Source organism: Eutrigla gurnardus, assembly GCF_963514095.1.
Source record: "Eutrigla gurnardus genome assembly, chromosome: 11".
Taxonomy (NCBI): domain Eukaryota; kingdom Metazoa; phylum Chordata; class Actinopteri; order Perciformes; family Triglidae; genus Eutrigla; species Eutrigla gurnardus.
This window is the reverse complement of record NC_139925.1, coordinates 10,809,445-10,827,889: the sequence shown is the minus strand read 5'-3', so window position 1 is coordinate 10,827,889 and position 18,445 is coordinate 10,809,445. Positions and strand designations below refer to the sequence as shown.

Below are 18,445 nucleotides of genomic sequence, written 5' to 3'. Positions count from 1 at the left end.
GGCATCGGTTGATATTAAACAATGCAAATGATGCGACGATCATAGAAAAGCATGTTGCCATCCTTTTAAAATCATCTCAGGTAATCAGGAAAGCAAGATTTTGCTACATTATGTTTTCGTGAGTCAGGAAAAACCTTCCACCGTGTTGTTCAATGAGGTGTTGTGGGGAATGAGGTGCTACACCCACATTAGAGCCTTTGTTTGAATGACTGACAAACATTTCAGCAAGTGGACATAACATTCTAACAAGGATATACTGTTTACAGCGTCTGTAGCTAGGATGGTCTATGTGTTTGCTGTTTATGAATGATGTCAGAGCTTTTTACCCAATCTGATCTGTGATGATCTCTGATGTCTACTTTTGCTATATACAGCCAACTGAGATACAACAAGGCCCAAAGAATAAAAAAAATGAAAAATAGGCTCTGCACCTCAATATTTGAAGCCTTGGCACGGTTATTTCCTGGGAAAATGGTGCCCTAACCAATTAAAACAGGGGTCGGCAATTGGGTGAATGGGAGTTCAGGTATCTGAAGGAATAATTGACGAGGCAGGTTAAAAGGCATTAACCTCCAATTAGCTGCTGTTGCTACAGAAATGTGAGTGTCATCGTGAATGCAAAAGTTTCTCCTCATGGCTGCTTGCATTACTAAGATCGCTGTTTGACTGATTACCTTATCGAAGTAGATGCACAACGTTACAATAACACGTATAAACGCAGAATGATTATTTAACATGATTGTTTAATTAATGATTATTTAACAGAATCCAATTTTCCCACATTGTGTAACACGATAACAGTTCCTCTCTCTCTTAAAGAGGAGATGGTCACCAAATGGAAGGCCGAGAGGAAGTATACGCAATGTCATTACAGCCTCAGGTGTTAAGTTCCTTTTTGTGCATATTTAGTACATGCACTTAACCTTCAATCCCCAGCCCCTTTGGGCTTGTTACCTAAGAAATATGTCTCCTCTTTTCTCTCCGCGGAGAGGTTCCCCCCCTGAAAGTTGTCAACGAGACAATGCAGAAGGAAGTAAGAGATAAAGTTGCCTGGCTCTCTTTCTGTGCAGTGTTTATTTGCTGTGTCAAGGATTGAGAGATTACACTGTTTCTACGCAGTAAGGGAGGAATCTGGTCAAGCATTTCCTCGGGCTAAAAACATCACTTGAAGAGGCAAAGGAGGATTACTGACACCTGCATTAAGAGCGAAAACCCCCTGACTTTGGGCCTGTTTGCTGTGAGTGGGGAGTCATCATCAATCATTTCTTTTAAGTGCAGAGAGGCTTTATTTTGGGCTGGGGATACGAGAAACTTGGCCTGTACAGTATTTAATGGCTTTTCTCTTTTTCAAGTGAGTGAACTGTTGGTAGGATCTGTTATATAACACTCAAGTCTTTATGGGAATTAAATCTTCATCTTTCTTCTATGTCTATAGCATTAGACATTAATTATAGCAAGAAACTTAAAACCTTAACTGTATTTATATAGATTCATTCATAAAGGCAGACTTAAATAACTATATATTCTGTCAAATGTGAGAATAATGCACATTAAGCTGGTTTCAACTTGTTTTGCAATCCTCATGCACATCCAGCACAATATTTTAAAATATGATGTGCCTCATATTGGCATATATTTAATTAACACATATTCATCCTTATTAGTTATCGCCTGTCCTTTGTGTTGGATCTATAGACACCCCCTCAGAGGCAGCGGGGATGGTAACACTAACCTGCAGGCTGTCAACGGTGTGATTGATCACCAGCAGATAAACATCAGATCGGCGAGAGAACAGGACAGACATTGATCCCCAGAGGAAGAGAGGACTTGTCACACACCAGCATACACAAACCTCAGTGAAACATCTGTCAAAATACCACAACGACAGAGAACCGTACCTCTGTGACTAACACGGGAAGCCCACAGACGGCTGTCAGCTGTTTTGGGATGCTGGTTGATGACCAGAGAATATAATTCTGTTTCATTACTTAACAATACTGTCCAAAGAGGGGAGAGGCTTGAATAGTACACTAACTGACCCTGAAATTCTTAATGATAGTAAGAAGGTATGAAATTCTCTTTAAGAAGTAACAAATTAGACAAACGGACGATTACTTATTTCCTGCAGCATAGCGGAGGTGAACTCTCCTGCCCTGAGGCACACCAAACAACAGAAGAGGGTGAAGTATTCCCCTGGTGTTCGTTTTGGCTGCCGTGAAGAATCCCCTGTGGCGCTACTGTCACAAACAGCAGGGAAACAAAGTAAGAAATGTGTGTGTTTTTACTAGAAAAAAAAAAACAACCGGTCACATGAAGCTCTCTCACCTGGCTGAGCCCTGAATATGTTTTTCCTGTCATTAGCTACAGAAGTCATGCCATGAACTTAAGAACAGAAGGAAAAGGCGGGGGGGAAGAAAATGAATGAAAAATGAATGGTCAGTCTGACAAAAGGGGGCCAGCCTTGCGTCGACAGGAAGAAAAGCATTAGCGCCCTTTATGTGCACGGCGGCGGATTTCCGCGTGCTACACTGTCAGTGTGTTTTCCCCTTAATTAAAACAGTCACAAGTTTCATTGAGCGGCGAATCAAAGGGTGGCTACACCATCAAGCACATCTCAACTCTGTAACCCTGAGTGTGTGTCCGTGTGTGTGTAGACTCCAACACACCGGGATGGAGGGGATTTAAGCTGTGCTCATTCCCATGGTCAGTCAGTCAGAATTGGTCATTACTGTCCGGCCCGGAGATGAAAACACGGCGATTAAGAACAGGGGTGCAACTACCCAGTGTCAGAGGGGTATGCAGCAACAATTTGCCCCCCCCCCCCACACACACAAAAAAAAAGTGTGCTAGACATCATTATGTATGGGCTTTAAATAATAAAGTTTTATTTTAAAGTACATCAGCCCCCAATATCAGCTCTTTGTAACATTAAGGGAGTGTAGAAATTATTTAGAAACGCACAACAGCAGCTTAATATAGAAAATACCCCCCTCCCAAAAAAAATTAAATAAATGATGAACATATTAAAATATTTTAACAAAGAAAATAATAAAGAAATAAAATAAACAAAAATAAATAAATAATATAATTATATATGTTTTATATTTAAATATATAAAGAAAGTCATCATCATGATACAAACTTCCTGTGAGTCCAATATTGGTAATGATTGCGGATTTGTTTGACCAGATAGCACCAGGCAATAAGGGTTATGGGTTGTTGTTAGGGTTAGGGCAGGGGCGCATATACCCAGCAGAGGGGGTATGCAGCAACAATTTTGGTCAATTCCAACTCTATGTAACATTAAGGGAGTGCAGAAATTATTTAGAAACGCACAACAACAGTTTAAAATACCAAAAGAAAAATATCTCTCTTTTTTTTTTCTTTGGCGCCCCTCTGGTACATATAGTGCTTTTTGTGCCACTGATTAACAATTACTTGAAGGAAAACATCTCTAAACCTCTAAACTGCCTCCCTGTAACCCTGCGCCCTCAAACACAGCAACTTTTGTATTTGCAGTTTCTCACTCAAAATAATATTCATTTAAGTTGCATGTAAGTGCTGCCTAGGAAAGCGATGTTTGATGAATGATATTCTAAGGGCATTTCTCACCATGCCACGGTGAACCAGAGCAGGCTTCTCCGATGACAAACCTTGCCGTCCTCTCACAGCAGAAGAACCCAGCCGGACAATAGCAGACTCAGCTGAGGGCAGGGGAAACGCTTGCTCCACTTGGGTCCGTGTATGGGATCTCCTCCTTGCTGCTTTGTCATACTTGGTTTGTGGATCAGGAGAGCACCCGATCCCTGACGGCCTAATGACCCAACACTTTCTGCACCATTTCATTTCCTTGACGGTGGAGGGGCAAACCTGCACCTACGATTATCCCCCTCATCAATTATAAAGCATCCAATGTTTGGACGATTAAAAATGCAACATGATTTTTTTTCAACTCCCAACATAAGACAAGCCCTGTGGGTTTTGTCGGAGCAGGGTGGGATTTCCCTCTCGTGTTCTCTCCGGGGAGGGACAGTGAAAAAGAACGAAAGGCGTGAATTATGCAGGGAGGACGCATAATGGTTGAAATTGCTAATCATAGCTCACGCAACTTGAGAAGGTTGGACCGACTGACTGACAGCGGGGTGCAGAGACGACACGGTATAAGGTAACACTGGTGTCTATAGAGACTTCTGTGGGGGCTCGCCGTGGACTGACGGTGTGCACCCATTAGACGGAAGTGCACTGGCATTATGAGAGGAAAAGGTGACGACATGCTTTTGCTATTTTCTTGCATTCGACCACAGTGCCGATTTAAGGTTTTTAGACAAATGGAAGATCAATACCACTCGTTGCCAAGCATGAAACCCAATTATCATTTTCCAAATCATGTCAAGATAAGGCTGCGATAGCTGGATTAAAGCCACCGTTTTGGAGGCGGCATGATAAAATCTTAATGAAGATGGCGGAGGCAGCGGTGATGGGATTGTATTGTCTGACAACGCTGACATTCCCAGAGTGAGTTTTAATCCCCGACTCTGGCACTTCAGATAGACCGCGGCGTCTGGAAGACATTCAGCTGCACACTATTACCTTTTGTTTCACGTCACTCTCGCATAACCTGGCTGCCTCTGTGAAGTTCACCGGGAGATTAAGGAATGAATAGGAGGGCTTAGTGTTACTTAGTGGATGGCACAATATCATATGATATCAATTTCTGTCGAGGATGCTGCCGCTATCGGTTTTGCAATATCAGTTTCGTGTTCTTGCTTTTTCTTTACAATGATGATTCCCTTTAACAAAAACATTCAAATAATGTTTGCTAGCATCTAAATTAAATCTGTTATTAAATGAATCTATGCAGCGACTCCTGCCAACCCAAGTTGTGGTAGAAACAACCCTGAATTTGACTCCTTAATTTAATTTCATGCATTGATGACACAGAAGCAAGTCTCAAATCGGTTAAAGATATGTTTCCTACTTGTAATAAACTACTTCTGCCTCTATTATAATATTGGTTTTAATTTAAATTATAGTCACATGTAATATTTATATGGATATTATCTTTCTGGTCTGCTATACTTTATTTTAAAATCTAACTGTTCCAAATATACAAAACAGATTGTTTTTGTTGGACCCATATTGCTTTGATTTAAAAAAAATGGTCAGATATGCAACCCTGGTCTTGAAGAGACAATCTTAAATTTCAGATATACAGTATTGCTCATATTTATACTGACAGAGACTTAAACTTAACTGCTCTTTACATTTCAGGTTTGACATAAAAAAAACTTAAATCTGTAATTTTGTTCATTATTTGAATCATTCAATGAGTGAGTGCAGCTGATAAAGTTATAGTACATCTAACACAAAGAGACATTCAGGAGGGGATATTTTGCTTCGATTCTGCAATGCTGTTCCTATACAGAGGCAGTGCCACGAAGCCGTGCAAAAATAAAGACTAAAATAACAAATATATCACACACGCAATTTGCTGCGTAATGACACCAGCATAAAAAATACGGCGAGTAAACACAAAAGTGGGGCTGGTCGTTAGTGAGCATTTGTGCCGTTTGTTGTCACTCCGCTCTCTGTCACAATGATGGAGTGTCTCTCTGACAGGTGCTGTGATTTCCCCGACCCCATTGTATTCAAACAACACAGGCTCCTCACACAGGAAGAACACAGGAAACAATGGTACAGGTGAGTCTGGAGGAATCTCCCCTCAGGGGCTGCCCACCTGTCAGTGTGTGTGTGTGTGTGTGTGTGTGTGTGTGTGTGTGTGTGTGTGTGTGTGTGTGTGTGTGTGTGTGTGTGTGTGTGTGTGTGTGTGTGTGTGTGTGTGTGTGTGTGTGTGTGTGTGTTATTGATAATATTGGTGTATAAACAGTTAGTATTTCCCCACTAAAGGGTGTCCACCTCTGGACTGAAGAAACGTTCTCTTGCTACTTATGCGCTACGCTCCCCTGCTTCACACTCTTCCACCTCATGATGAAACACAATATGTTAAATAATAAGATGTCCCTTAATTTAGACTCTCTTTTTCCTTTCATCCGAGCACAGGTGGATTATGGTACGGGCCTATAATGTTGTTGTTATCTACCCCTAATCTGACAAATGGGGTCCCTCCATCATGTAGCACGGGCCTGCAGACCAATCCACAGCTATATATATATATATATATATATATATATATAAAATTTCTTTTGAGTAGTCTATATCTTGAAAAATTCAGGGGATGCCCTATTGCAGATGTAATATTGTTAAGCCTATTATCGTCATCGTTCCAAAGAAAGCTTTCCCATGAAATTGTCTGTGTAGCCAAGAAACTGGTCAATAGAGGGCGCTGCTGTTAATGTACGCTAACTTGAGAAAGGTCACATGTGAGGTCACGGTTAGGTCAAAATGCTAAGAAAAGAAAAAGAAGCAATTAAGGGAAGCAGATATGAGTAAGTGAGATGCTCAAAGTTGAATACCCATCTGACCTAGATGATAGGCAATCAACTAATGCAGCTCAGATCATTTATTATACCTGAAGATGATGTTTCATGGCCTGCAATCTATGTTGGCTATGGCTAATTTTCACTAGAGGAGCGTTGTTCTCTATGCTTTCCAGAATTAAAAAATAAATAATTTTTTAGGCTTTGTTATGGCTTATTGGAGGCCTATCTCATATTTGTGGTGTATTGTTATTAATGTGCCAGCTGTTGGCTTTTGTGTGTTTGCTGTAAATCCTGTCGAGATGCAGGTGAATGCATGCCAACGTGTTATTATTGTGTGTAACTGTAAAAGGGAGTTATTGTGCTGTCCCGGCTCTTACACATCAGGGTCCGGGGGCCATTGTCTCATAATCCTCCTATGCATCCGCGAGTCCCATGACAATTCTAACTCGCCTTTATCTGCCGTGCAGGTGTTATGTTGTACGTTGATCCTCATGAGGGATTGCTCTATACCGTCCAAGATTAGTAAGCAAAGGGACATGTGTGTTAAGTCCAGCCCTGCCTGCCTGTCATTATTTGCGGATTAGTGCTGGCCTGCACCCCCTTTGATGTGGACATCTTTCACACTTCCGTCCCATTGAGCTCTGGGGACACGGTGAAGGGTACAGAGAGAACACAACAATGGCGTTGAGGAAGAACTGGCATAAGCAGGAGTCATCTTCCGCTTTGTCTTGAACTGCAGGAAAACTTCCTGTAGAGCCTAATGAGGAAGATAAGACGTCGCAACAATTACCGCTGCACATATGAGCGATCACCAGAGAAGAGGCCCCACACACATGCAAATGCACATATGCTCACATGCATATAAAACATACATGTATGCATTTCTGCACGCCCAGGTGCACACACAGACGCATACAGTATGCAGTCATGTGTTCTCTGTACAACACACACAAAAAGCACACAGACAAGTGTGACTTGATGATCCTGTAGGTTCTACTGCCCTCTGCAGGACACACAGGAAATAAACTCAGCCTATCAAAGTATGGCTCTATACAATCATATCCTAGCTTTTAATTAATATATATATATATATATATATATATACTGAAAACGTTAATGGAGGCATCTAAAATTGCAGTATGAATGCATGAGATAAAGTTTATAGTTTTAGTTTTAAACCGCACTTTTGAGAGTAGATTCCTGTTTTGTTTGGGGGGGTTTTTGGGGTGGGGGTGTTCAACAGAGCAGCCTATCTGTGGATGCCCAACTTGTAGCTAAGTGGAGCCCCCTTACAGAGGCAAACACAAGGCTTCTTTTGAGCTGGGCAGGCCCGAGGCATATGAGGGCACTCAGTGTTCCACCCCGACCACAAGATTTATTTACCTTCCAGCGAGGGGCAGCCAGGAAGAGGAGATGGAGTGTGCTTTGGGGTGCATTCGAGTGTGTGTGTGTGTGTGTGTGTGTGTGTGTGTGTGTGTGTGTGTGTGTGTGTGTGTGTGTGTGTGTGTGTGTGTGTGTGTGTGTGTGTGTGTGTGTGTGTGTGTGTGTTTGCTCTACGGGTGGAGAGCCGGATCAGGACACTGAGCAATTTAATATAGAAAGTGGATGCCATAATCCCAGAAAAAAGTCATAAAGCAGACACACACAAAAAACATTAAAACATTAAATTTCAGGACAATGAAGACACATCTCCAAAACGATGATTACCTGTCCAAATGACTTACTGCGAGACACTGTGTTACTGTGAGAAGACTGAGGTGGTCCAGGGGGATGTTTAAGAGAGGAACATGGATGAGAGCCAGAAAACCTCGATAGGGGGGTGGGTTTCCTGTTTCCTTAGTCCCCTCCCTTCCACAGCACAAGTAGAGTCATTGAATATACGTGTGCACACAAGGACACTGTGTGCATCTGTTGGTGCAATAGTTAGTAGTTTAATGGCATGGCAGTGTAAACCAGTGTCACCATTGGAGCAAGCGGTGCCCAATTGTACCTTAAACTAAGCTAAAGTGAACTAGCATTGCAGGTAGTGTATTATGCGTAGAGCACAGCGTTTTATAGTATCCTCAGGGCAAAACATTTGCAAAACATTCACATTCTTTCCTGTCTTCATCAGATGGTCTGAGTCTCTCTGGACATGAAGGCATGTCCTTGGGAACACACAGCATTCAGTAGGCCTCCTGCACAAGTTGCACCAAGTTCAACTGATGCAGACGTTAGAAATAACAAAATATAATGATAATAATGTGAGCAATGCAATTTCTACATTCAGTAACCATTCAATATGCTATAAAACCTGTACAGTTGCATAAGCTTTATATGTTGGTGCATTGTTGTCCAGAAGAAGCCCTTTCGCATGACTGACCTGAATATATCTCTCACCTTACTTACTCTACTTGCATCTACAAATTTTTCCGTGAGCAGAAGTGTGCATCATGTCATCCCCTTAAAAGTGTGCGTCAGTCTCAGTGCTCTACAGCCCCACTAGTGGTTTCGAAGCGTCACCTTACGGAAACTTGAGACTGGGTCTTTGGTGACTTCACCAACATTTCCCCCTTTTTGCAGGGTGGCAACATCTGGCATGTGACTGTGGGAACATTCAGCATCATGGAAACCATCTCGGTTACTTAACCAACAGCTGTGGAGTCTGAAGTGATTTCTCTCAGCTGGGGCATGAAACAGACAGAAAGAATGCAGACCTGAATGAGCTCCCTGTTTCTGCCAATTTTTTCTCTAGTTATTCCCACCCAGCCTTTAAGGGTTCCTTGGCAACAGCATTCATTTGTATGTGGAGCTAGACTGAGAGAACAATCCCACATGAATCCTCATTTTATCCCATGTTGATCACAGCTGCTATGCTGACAAATAATGAAGTTACTTTAAAGGCATTTTATTTAAGTAAAAGAGTAATGGAGCAAAAGCATTCCCATCATTCAATTAAAATATTTTACTATATTCAGTAACTAAAAATAGAGAAAAAGAAATCCTCACCTGTTGCTGGGATGTCAAACTTAATGGGGAAAAAAGCAACACTCAAATCTGTGCAAAAATGATTTTATTAAGCAAGCTTTCGGTCAATCCATAAATGATGCAGATATCTGGATGATGTGTTTTGCCTCTTTCCAGGAAAATGTGAGGAACTGTTGGATTTTGTTTCATATCTGAATGGTTTTATTCTTGATTTAAATTCTTTCTCGAGTATCCTTCATTGATCTGTGGATTGAGTTAAATAACGGAAGCCTTATTACCACATATGAGAAAAAAAACAACACTTTTCTTTTAGCTAGCAGTGCCCACCTTGTTAGCTAGAAGTCCAATCATTTCATCCGGCCTAATGTTCACGTTTTATTTTGTCAGGACATTTGATTAAATTGATTCCCGCGGTTTGTTATGTGAATTTCAACAAACCTAACACAAAGAAAAACTGTAGTCCATCATACCTTGGACTACAATTCCCTTGATGTTTAGCTACATTTTCAATTTACTAACATAAGTGTTCTGCATTAAGGCTAATCAAGTGATGTTCCTTGAAGCTTTTGCACTGAAACTGAAAAAACAAGTAATAAAACACATTTGTGGGCCGCTCTTTGAGTTGGTTCATTCAAGCCCGTTCATCGTTTGCGACAGCACAATGCCACAATTTTCTTGTGGTGTAAAAAGGCAGGAAGTTTGTGTTTGATTCAAATATCTTGGGGTAACAAACTTAGAAAGCCATTCATGCTTTACTGTACCAGATTAAAGTAAAAAAATAAATAAAGGTAGGTCAGATAAAATGTACGGAGTAGGCTCAGCATTACAATACTATGTTGCATTTGCAGTATAAATGTAACACAGTAGCATATTTGCAGGATAAAACTCTGAGGCTCCTCCCTCCTGCGGCTGCAGACACGCCAGCATTTAAGCCATTGCCTTTTGAGAATAGGCTTTGTCACAAGTCAAATGGCAAGCAACTGCTGCTTTTATTTGTATCCCTTTTAACTGCTGAACAAATCATCTTTTGTCTGACAGAAGCGTTTGAATATGCACGATACATTTTGGCGAAGCATAATCTGCCCTGTGACCCTTGGTTTCTTAATATCTTAGTTGTCGTAGTAAATGCAAGTTGTTGAACAACCTCATAACTTTGGTAACCTATGAAACTGAGCCGTGGACAAGTCAGATTTAATCACACAAGATTAGGATTTTAATCCCTGAAGATTTGAAAGCGAAATTTGATGTCTCAGGTTTTGACCAGGTAACATTAAGGCTTGCCTAAGCACACTACTACTTATTTATTATAATGACAGGACATGGTCTCAGCCAGCTACTCACTATTAAAAGAGCTTAGGAAGAAACATTTACAAATATCAAGGCATTTAAATTGTTCCATTCAGAGACCTGAAGAAGAAACTGAGACTTGAATAGAGACTGGCTTTCACAAGAAATGACACTAGACTCAGACTTCCCCCAAAATACTTTAAAACAGCTCTGCTATTGATGGGGTTTTTTTTCCATGAAACATTTAATTCAAGCATCAGTCCTCTATGAAGGCAGAACCACCGACATTTTACAGACACATCTGTATGAACATTATTGCCACTCCGGGTATCTGAATTAGTCGAATGCATAAACTGTCTGCACTCATTCTGTCAGCTGCCCTTGGTATTTCACAGTATTCCCTTTTTTTTTTTGGCTTAAATACTTCAGTAGTGAGTCAAGGCAACGAAAGGCCTGCCAGTCATAAAGTCTTCATATTTATGTTTGAAACACTATGTTAGTATAAGCCTCTTACTATATGTACCTCTAATGCATATCCCTTTTCCATGGGCAGAACAGGAGTTTCAGCAGTTGCCTTGGCCAAGCTGAACACAATGCTACCATTGAACTGGAGTCACAGTGGATACCTTTATATACCATCAAGAGTGACGGTTAACACAGCCGCACCTGGGTGTTGCTTAAAGGGATAGGCCGCAATAAAACAGTTCCATACGTCGTTAAAACATACACAGATCTCACAACTAATAGCTTTAAAGAGGAGGGAGTATTTTCTGAAAAGTTGCAATATTTCTGGTGTAAAATAACCCTCAAACTGCCTGTTTCTTCAAAGCGAGGAAGCAGCACAGGGAAATGCATCGCTACTATGGCTGTTGGGTAAAGCAACACTTGTATGTTGAAGACACATGCAGGTTTGTGAGATATAACTCTTCTATAGCTACTCATTTGATAGAACTATATGACTATTATATATCCGTCTGAGTTTACCTCTTTTTTTTATGGTATATTGAGAATTGCTTTAAATGGCATTTGGTTAAATACATCAAAAATCATTCCGTATTTTCAGACAGCAAGATGTGAACATTCCTCATGAAGGCAAAATGCAACGCCATATTCACGTCACCTGAGTATCTAAAGCCCTATAAAAGCACATCGGGTCTGATCTAAAGGGATTCTGTCATTTGCCAAGTCGTGTACAGATCTATCAAAATACAGGTTGAACGAGGCGTTGTAAACCCTACACACACACACACACACACACTGACAAAACACACACTTCACCATAGTTTATCCCTGAATGTCTAAACTGATCAACTATCAATACATAAGAATCTCTTACAAGTCAGGCTTGACATCTATGCTTATTTCATTTCGAATGAACTATAAAGCACGAAGCATGAAGCTGAACTCCCAGGCTTCCAAGCGAAGGCGGTATATGCAAATAAATACTTCTCTCTCTCGAGTGGCTCTTCATTTGTCACAATGAGGCACATCATTGGTGAGTATGAATATTGTTGTGTGGCCCAAATCCTACAGTCAGCAGTTAAACGTCTTTTATGGCACCGTTGCTTCCTATTTTTCTTTTGGTCTGTGCAATAATGGCTTCTCCTGGCTCCGGCCCCCTTTTTTGAAGATTCACAGCTACGTTTTTGTCAACCTCTGGATTTAATGAAATAGTTTATCGTCAAGCAAACTAATGGACTTATTGAGCAGCGTCTTTTCATCATCCACAAATCTGTACCCGAACAGCTTCATGGTCGGCCCACACACTCTCTGCACGACCTGAGCCAGTGTGAAGGGTATGCTGAATCTCCATTTCTCCGCCTGCTCCGAGGAGTTCTTCTGGGTGGAGTAAATCCCGCTCGCCTCCCGCGTGGTCTGGGTGTTCCTCAGTATCCACTCCCTAGCTTGGGGACTGAACGGTATCCCTGTGAACCTGTACATCTCCTCTGCCTTCTGCATGGGGTAGCGGGCGATGTCCTCGTAACGCACCAACATGTAGCGCTTTCTCAGCCAGCGAGGTTGGCTTAGTCCCACCTCGGCGGACATCCTGATCTGGTCGCAGTTTCCCTTGAGCCTCTTCACTTCCTCGTCGTCTTCGGGCACCTGGCCGTCCTGCGCCCAGGCCTTCCATGTCTGGTACTTGGAAGAGAAAGCCACCATGCGTGATGCCAGGATGGCCCGTGGATCTCGGACCAGCTGGATCACTCTCACGTCCAGCCGAGGATCCTCCACCAGCGGCTGCAGCGTGTCCAGCTGGCGCACACGGACCGTCTTAACGGCGTGGTGTTGCTTGGAAAGGCAGGATTCAGATGCAAGGGTGAGGTTCAGGGGCCCACAGCGACGAGTCTTACAGTGGTACCTAAGACAAGAATGGCAGAGTTTGTGCATCATAAAATAAATCATCGTTGAGTTTCAAAGAGGGAGGAAATATTTCTGGCGTCTACGGTTCCTTTGAGCCTTTGAATCTACTATTGACGACTCCAAACTAACTTTGGAATTTTAACCATCCGAAAGTCAGTGTAAACTGTCAAATGTAATGTCCTTTTACCTTTTTATCATCATATACTGTATATAGTGGTTATTTGCATAACAAACTATTCAAAATATTACAACTAAATTATGGTATTTTTGTATAAATACTTGCTTTGAATGTTTTAAAAGCTGCTTAGAAATGTTGCTTGATGGGACTATGAGGACTTTTCATTTTGTGTTGATTTTGGTGGTCCCTCTGAACAAAAGCGGTAGTGTTTCAGAGCACCAGATGCCCTTTAGAAAACCTCTCATTTTACTGCAGTAGTATGTGACAGACTTCACAGTACAGTCCTGGTCCTGGCTCTCCCATACCTCCCTTCCCTCCAGTGAGCCCAGAAATACGGCCTATATTTCTCACTAAAAGCTAAATTTTGCAAGATTTGAACACATGCTAGTGTAATAATTTACCCTCGCCCAATATTCACTTTTACTGAGTATAGCTTGAATACGCTGTCAGAAGATGTGCTGATTACAATTGTAATATAATAAGTGTCCACGTGTGCTTAATGCTGCTCCTCTACGGCTTATTTCAGACTTTCGTGACACATTGTGAGCGTTTATGTCTTCTGGAAAAAAACCTATTTATGAAACTGATCTGCGGCTTTTCCAGGTCATGGCTGATCAGCTGAAAACTGTTTTGACTGCCGATTGATCGGTGCATAGAGTTGAAAAGGTCAGAGCCTTTACTAAGCTGTGATGTAGAACACCGAGGATGTCATCATTAAAAGAAAGCTTTCGCTCATCGTAGTTGAAGAAATATTGCACCTCCCTCTTTGAAACTCTATCACAGTTTAATTCCAGTTGCTTTTTCAGACTCAGAATGATTAATACCTCTCAAACACGTCTTTGATTACAGGACTGCAGACAGAGTCTTCACAGAGAGATAAACTGGACTCTCTGCGGAAAAGAGCCGGGGTGACGTGGTCCTGCGGCAGGGGGGCGATGAACTTCTCAAGGGCGGTGAAATCGCACAGGAAGAGCCCCTGAAGAACGTCCCGGTAGATCCCCGACAACACTGTTCCGTTGTTCGCCTCCGAGGCCGTGGTCAGCATGCGCTCCACGTGCCACAGAGGCTCGAACAGGTAGAACATGTTGTCTCCGTGCTGGTTGAAAAACTCCCCCACGAACGAGGAACCCGTCCGCGTGGTGGCCAGGAGTAGTATGTGCTTACGGCCGCCGCTGAATGCGTACGCGCCTAAGTCGTCCAGCTCTTCGTCCTCCTCTTCGTCCTCGGCGAGATTCGAGTAATTCCCTTTTGCACCTGTGAGTTTTGAGAGCAGCAGTTTGAGCATCGTCAGGGAGCCATTTTGTGTCGTGTTGCTGTAATCCAGTGGAGTTGGCGGGCTCTGCTGGGGAATCTGCCTCTGGATCAGTTTATCAGAGACCCTGAGGAGACAGAGAGAGGCTGGATGAGCGGCATACACACCTGAGATATGCCTTATATTTTACATTTAGCTCTCTACTGTCTGTTTGAGTCACAGCAACAGATCCAGAGGTCTCAACGGGAACAGTTTGATAGCATGGGAAATACATTTATTCACTTTCTTTGCTGAGTTACATGAGAAGATCGATACGAGAGTGGCTTCTCATCTTACATAGTGTCCTCTCGCTGTAGGCTGCACTTCCACACAATGTCTTTGAGCCACTAACGTTCTTAACATCTGCAAGTGGATGTGGTTCCCAGACTCCATCCAAAGGAATAAAGTTGTTACTTGATGCGTTTCCTTCCATCAAGTTCCACATAGTTTATTCGTCTCCGTTCTCTTACCGTGACAGGATGTTGCTTTCCTTCTCGATGATGACTAGGGCCACGATGCAGATGAAGACAATGGCGTATTTGGTCTTCATCCTTGAGTCCTGGCTGTGTGACTGGACGTCTAGAGTCTAGTCTGCGTGCTGGTCATAGCGTGTCATCCAGAGGCTGAAGCTTCTGGAATCACAAAGACACGTCAGTAAAGGTGGAGTATGAAAAATAGATGTCATTCTTTGGCTCGAATCTCGGGAATACTTTCATCGATAAACGCCGTGTCCAACACGAAATGGATTACACTGAAAGGCATAAACCACCGTTAAAATCAAATTACATTTTTGGTTTTTCTTACAAAACAAATGTTGCATTGATCTGTAACCTAATGAATGCTCCGGCATTGTTTGACTCATTTCTTAGAATCCCTCTCTATTTCTCATGCAAATGACCATCTAATTGACATTTCGTACGTTTGTTTCACGAGCAAAACATAATGAAACTGAAAGCATCGCCGTTTAATGAATTTTATTGAGTGTTTCAAAACAGCACAGCTGTTTCAAATGCGGCTTCGACCACAGCTGCTCTTCCCCGTACGTTTTCTGTCGCCATCACGAGCGGCCGCGGCTGTTTCTTGTTGTGCGATTAGACGACAAAGGGTCGCCTGAGGAACGCTCGGTTACACTGCTGCATCTTGTTGGTTCGTTTCTTTGGGCAGTTTGTCATAAGTTTTATATATTTCCATAATGATGCAAGATTACCAAGAAGGAAAGTATCACTGGTGTAAAGAAAAAGAAAGTTTATTATATTTATTAGTATGTAATGAGCCTAAATGAACACTGTCTACTCTGTCCGTCACTTCCTTGGGGAGTATTGCGTTGCTCTGCCACGTTTAAAGGCCAATCCAACCTGATCTCATAAATATTAAGGAAGACAACCCACGTTCATGACTCCACATCAGCCCACATGGTGTCACGTTGCTCCTCTGAAAGACTTTCCCCCCCACAAATTAACTATTTTGACATAATTTCAAATGATTGAACAAATTTGATAATCCTGACTACATTGCCCGTTGACTCTTTTGTGTGTGTTACTGGAGAAAAATGTAGATGATGCCATTTGGACCTGTCAAGACGGTGAATAATTTCTACAAAGCATATCATTGGTGGGGTGGTGGGGGTTTGTGGAGCGATGGTTTGCTCTGTAAGTAAATATCATCCAATTATCTGAGCTTAATACGCCATAGCCGTCAAACTGTCAGTGCTGAAAGCACTTGAGCAGAGCACTTTTACATATTCAAGAGCCACTGGAGCGTTTGGCAAATCTGACTATCCGCTCGAGCAGAAACCGCACATCACTCTGTTTATCATCTCACTACAAATTACATTAATGGCTGCCTTCAGAGCCCTCGGAGCAGCAGCAGCATCTCATTGAGACGCTGCAGAGCTGAGTTCTCACTGAGCGCCTCTCTGTTCACCCAGGGGTGGTAGTGTAAACAATTAACTCTTATAGGCAAATACTGGGAGCCATTAGGATTCGTGGAGGTGCTGTTTTATCACTCCCAAGTGATTGATTGATTTTTTTTTTTTAGTTTGGACCTCATAAGGAAATAAAGAAAACGACCCCCTCTCTTCTTTCTCTCTCTCTCTCCCCCTCTTTCTCTCTCTGTGTGTGTGTGTGTGTGTGTGTGTGTGTGTGTGTGTGTGTGTGTGTGTGTGTGTGTGTGTGTGTGTGTGTGTGTGTGTGGTGCCCATTTAATACTACAGCAGTCATTGGGGGGAGGGTGCACTGAATCCAGGAGCATTTCCATCACCACTGAACCAGAATGAACACACACACTATCAATATCATAGTATCCAGAAGTATTCATTATACTTCTGTATACTATAATATTCATCGCTGATACTTTTCTTAAATTCAATATGAAATCTGGGGAAAACGCATCTCTGATATAAGACTAATTGATTACAGTGGAGGACATGGCAGCCGCCGTGTTTGCACCGATCACCGATTAGACATCACGTCAGGACAAAAGGACACATCACGTATGGTTTGACAGCAGTGGGAATACGTCGTTATTCATCACGTATAGCGTTTCTCCCCCCAGCATGGCAGCAGGATGTTTACCGCACCGTGGCTCTGTGGCTTGTTTATGTTTAAAAAAATAAAAGCTTCGACTCATTTCCTGCCTAAAAACAAGATGTTCGGGTATCGGGATGTTAACGCACCTTTAGCTGGTCCTTCTCTCCGCAATCGAGCGAAAGCGTCCGTGATCGTGTGAGAAGAAGCCGCGTCGTCCCCTTCGTAGCATCCCGCTGCATTGTGTCGGACCACACTGCTTCATTGTGTCCTCTGCTCGGCCGGATGAATGAGCCGCAGCGCGGAGGCGCCGGCGTCCTGCAGGAACACGGACATTTAAGGAGAGCGGAGCTGGAGCGGAGCTGGAGCGATGCGTTCTTTATCACGGCGTTGATTCAATGTTTAAAGAATAAATTACTAGGAGGTAGCGACGGGGTTTCCCCGACCGATAGAAGCACCGATGTGCCCTCAAATTATTATTATCATCGCTTTGAAACTTTTTTTTTTTTTTTACCAACTTTCGCCATGTGCTGGATGCCAGTGAGCGAGCCAGCGGACTGCACCACGCTTCACGTCTATCTCTCTCTCTCTCTCTCTCGCTCTCTCTCTCTCCCCCCTGTACGGGACATCCTGTGTAGGCGAGGTCACGTGATCACCCAAACACCCTGCAATTACATGGTTAAGAAGACCCATGTCTGAGTGCACCGTTTTAGGAGTTTGGATCACATTTATTTGCATGTTGTTGTGAATGCTGCAACCTAAAATCTTTGTCAAGTTGAACAGTCAACATGCTGCCTTGTTATTTTGGGAATCATTGTCATCAGATAATACAGTGTTTATTCATCCCATGCAGGTAAATTGAAGCATGCGAAGTCACATGATCTGCTTCAGGTTTCCCAAAACACCCTCGGAGCAGTTTAGCCTCCTACAATACAAAGTAACGTCTATCATAATTAAGACTAGTTTTTCATAATCTAGACTAGTTTTTATACAGCATATACTTAAATAAATAATATAATAATAAAGACATAAAGGTAGGCAAGGCAAGGCAAGGCAACTTTATTTGTATAGCACATTTCATACACAAGGCAGACTCAAAGTGCTTCACATCATAAAACAAAGTGAGAAGAAAAAAAAATAGAAGAATTAAAAGAAAATAATAAAAAATTTAAAAATGCATTACAGAAAGAAAATAGAATAAAAACATATTTGCTATAATTAAAAACAGTGCAGACATTAAAGGATTTAGCAGAAAGCTATGGTGAACATAAAAGTTTTCAGTCTAGTTTTAAAAGTGGTCAGAGTTGGGGCAAGTCTTACATCTTCAGGAAGTTTATTCCACCCATTTGTTGCATAGTGACTAAATGATGCTCTCCCGTGATTGTTGTTTACTCTG

The 18,445-nt window shown here is 42.2% G+C and overlaps 1 protein-coding gene across 1 annotated transcript; it reads right to left on the bottom strand.

The window, feature by feature from the left end:
- Positions 1–10,469: 10,469 nt before the first annotated feature.
- On the bottom strand, positions 10,470–17,611 carry chst3a (carbohydrate (chondroitin 6) sulfotransferase 3a). Its single transcript, XM_084021213.1, has 4 exons — positions 17,199–17,611; positions 14,995–15,156; positions 14,058–14,612; positions 10,470–13,053 (listed from the first exon to the last, which is right to left on the bottom strand). The coding sequence occupies exons 2-4, from the start codon at positions 15,072–15,074 to the stop codon at positions 12,357–12,359; spliced, it is 1,332 nt and encodes a 443-aa protein (XP_083877339.1). The 5' UTR covers positions 15,075–15,156; positions 17,199–17,611; the 3' UTR covers positions 10,470–12,356.
- Positions 17,612–18,445: the final 834 nt, after the last annotated feature.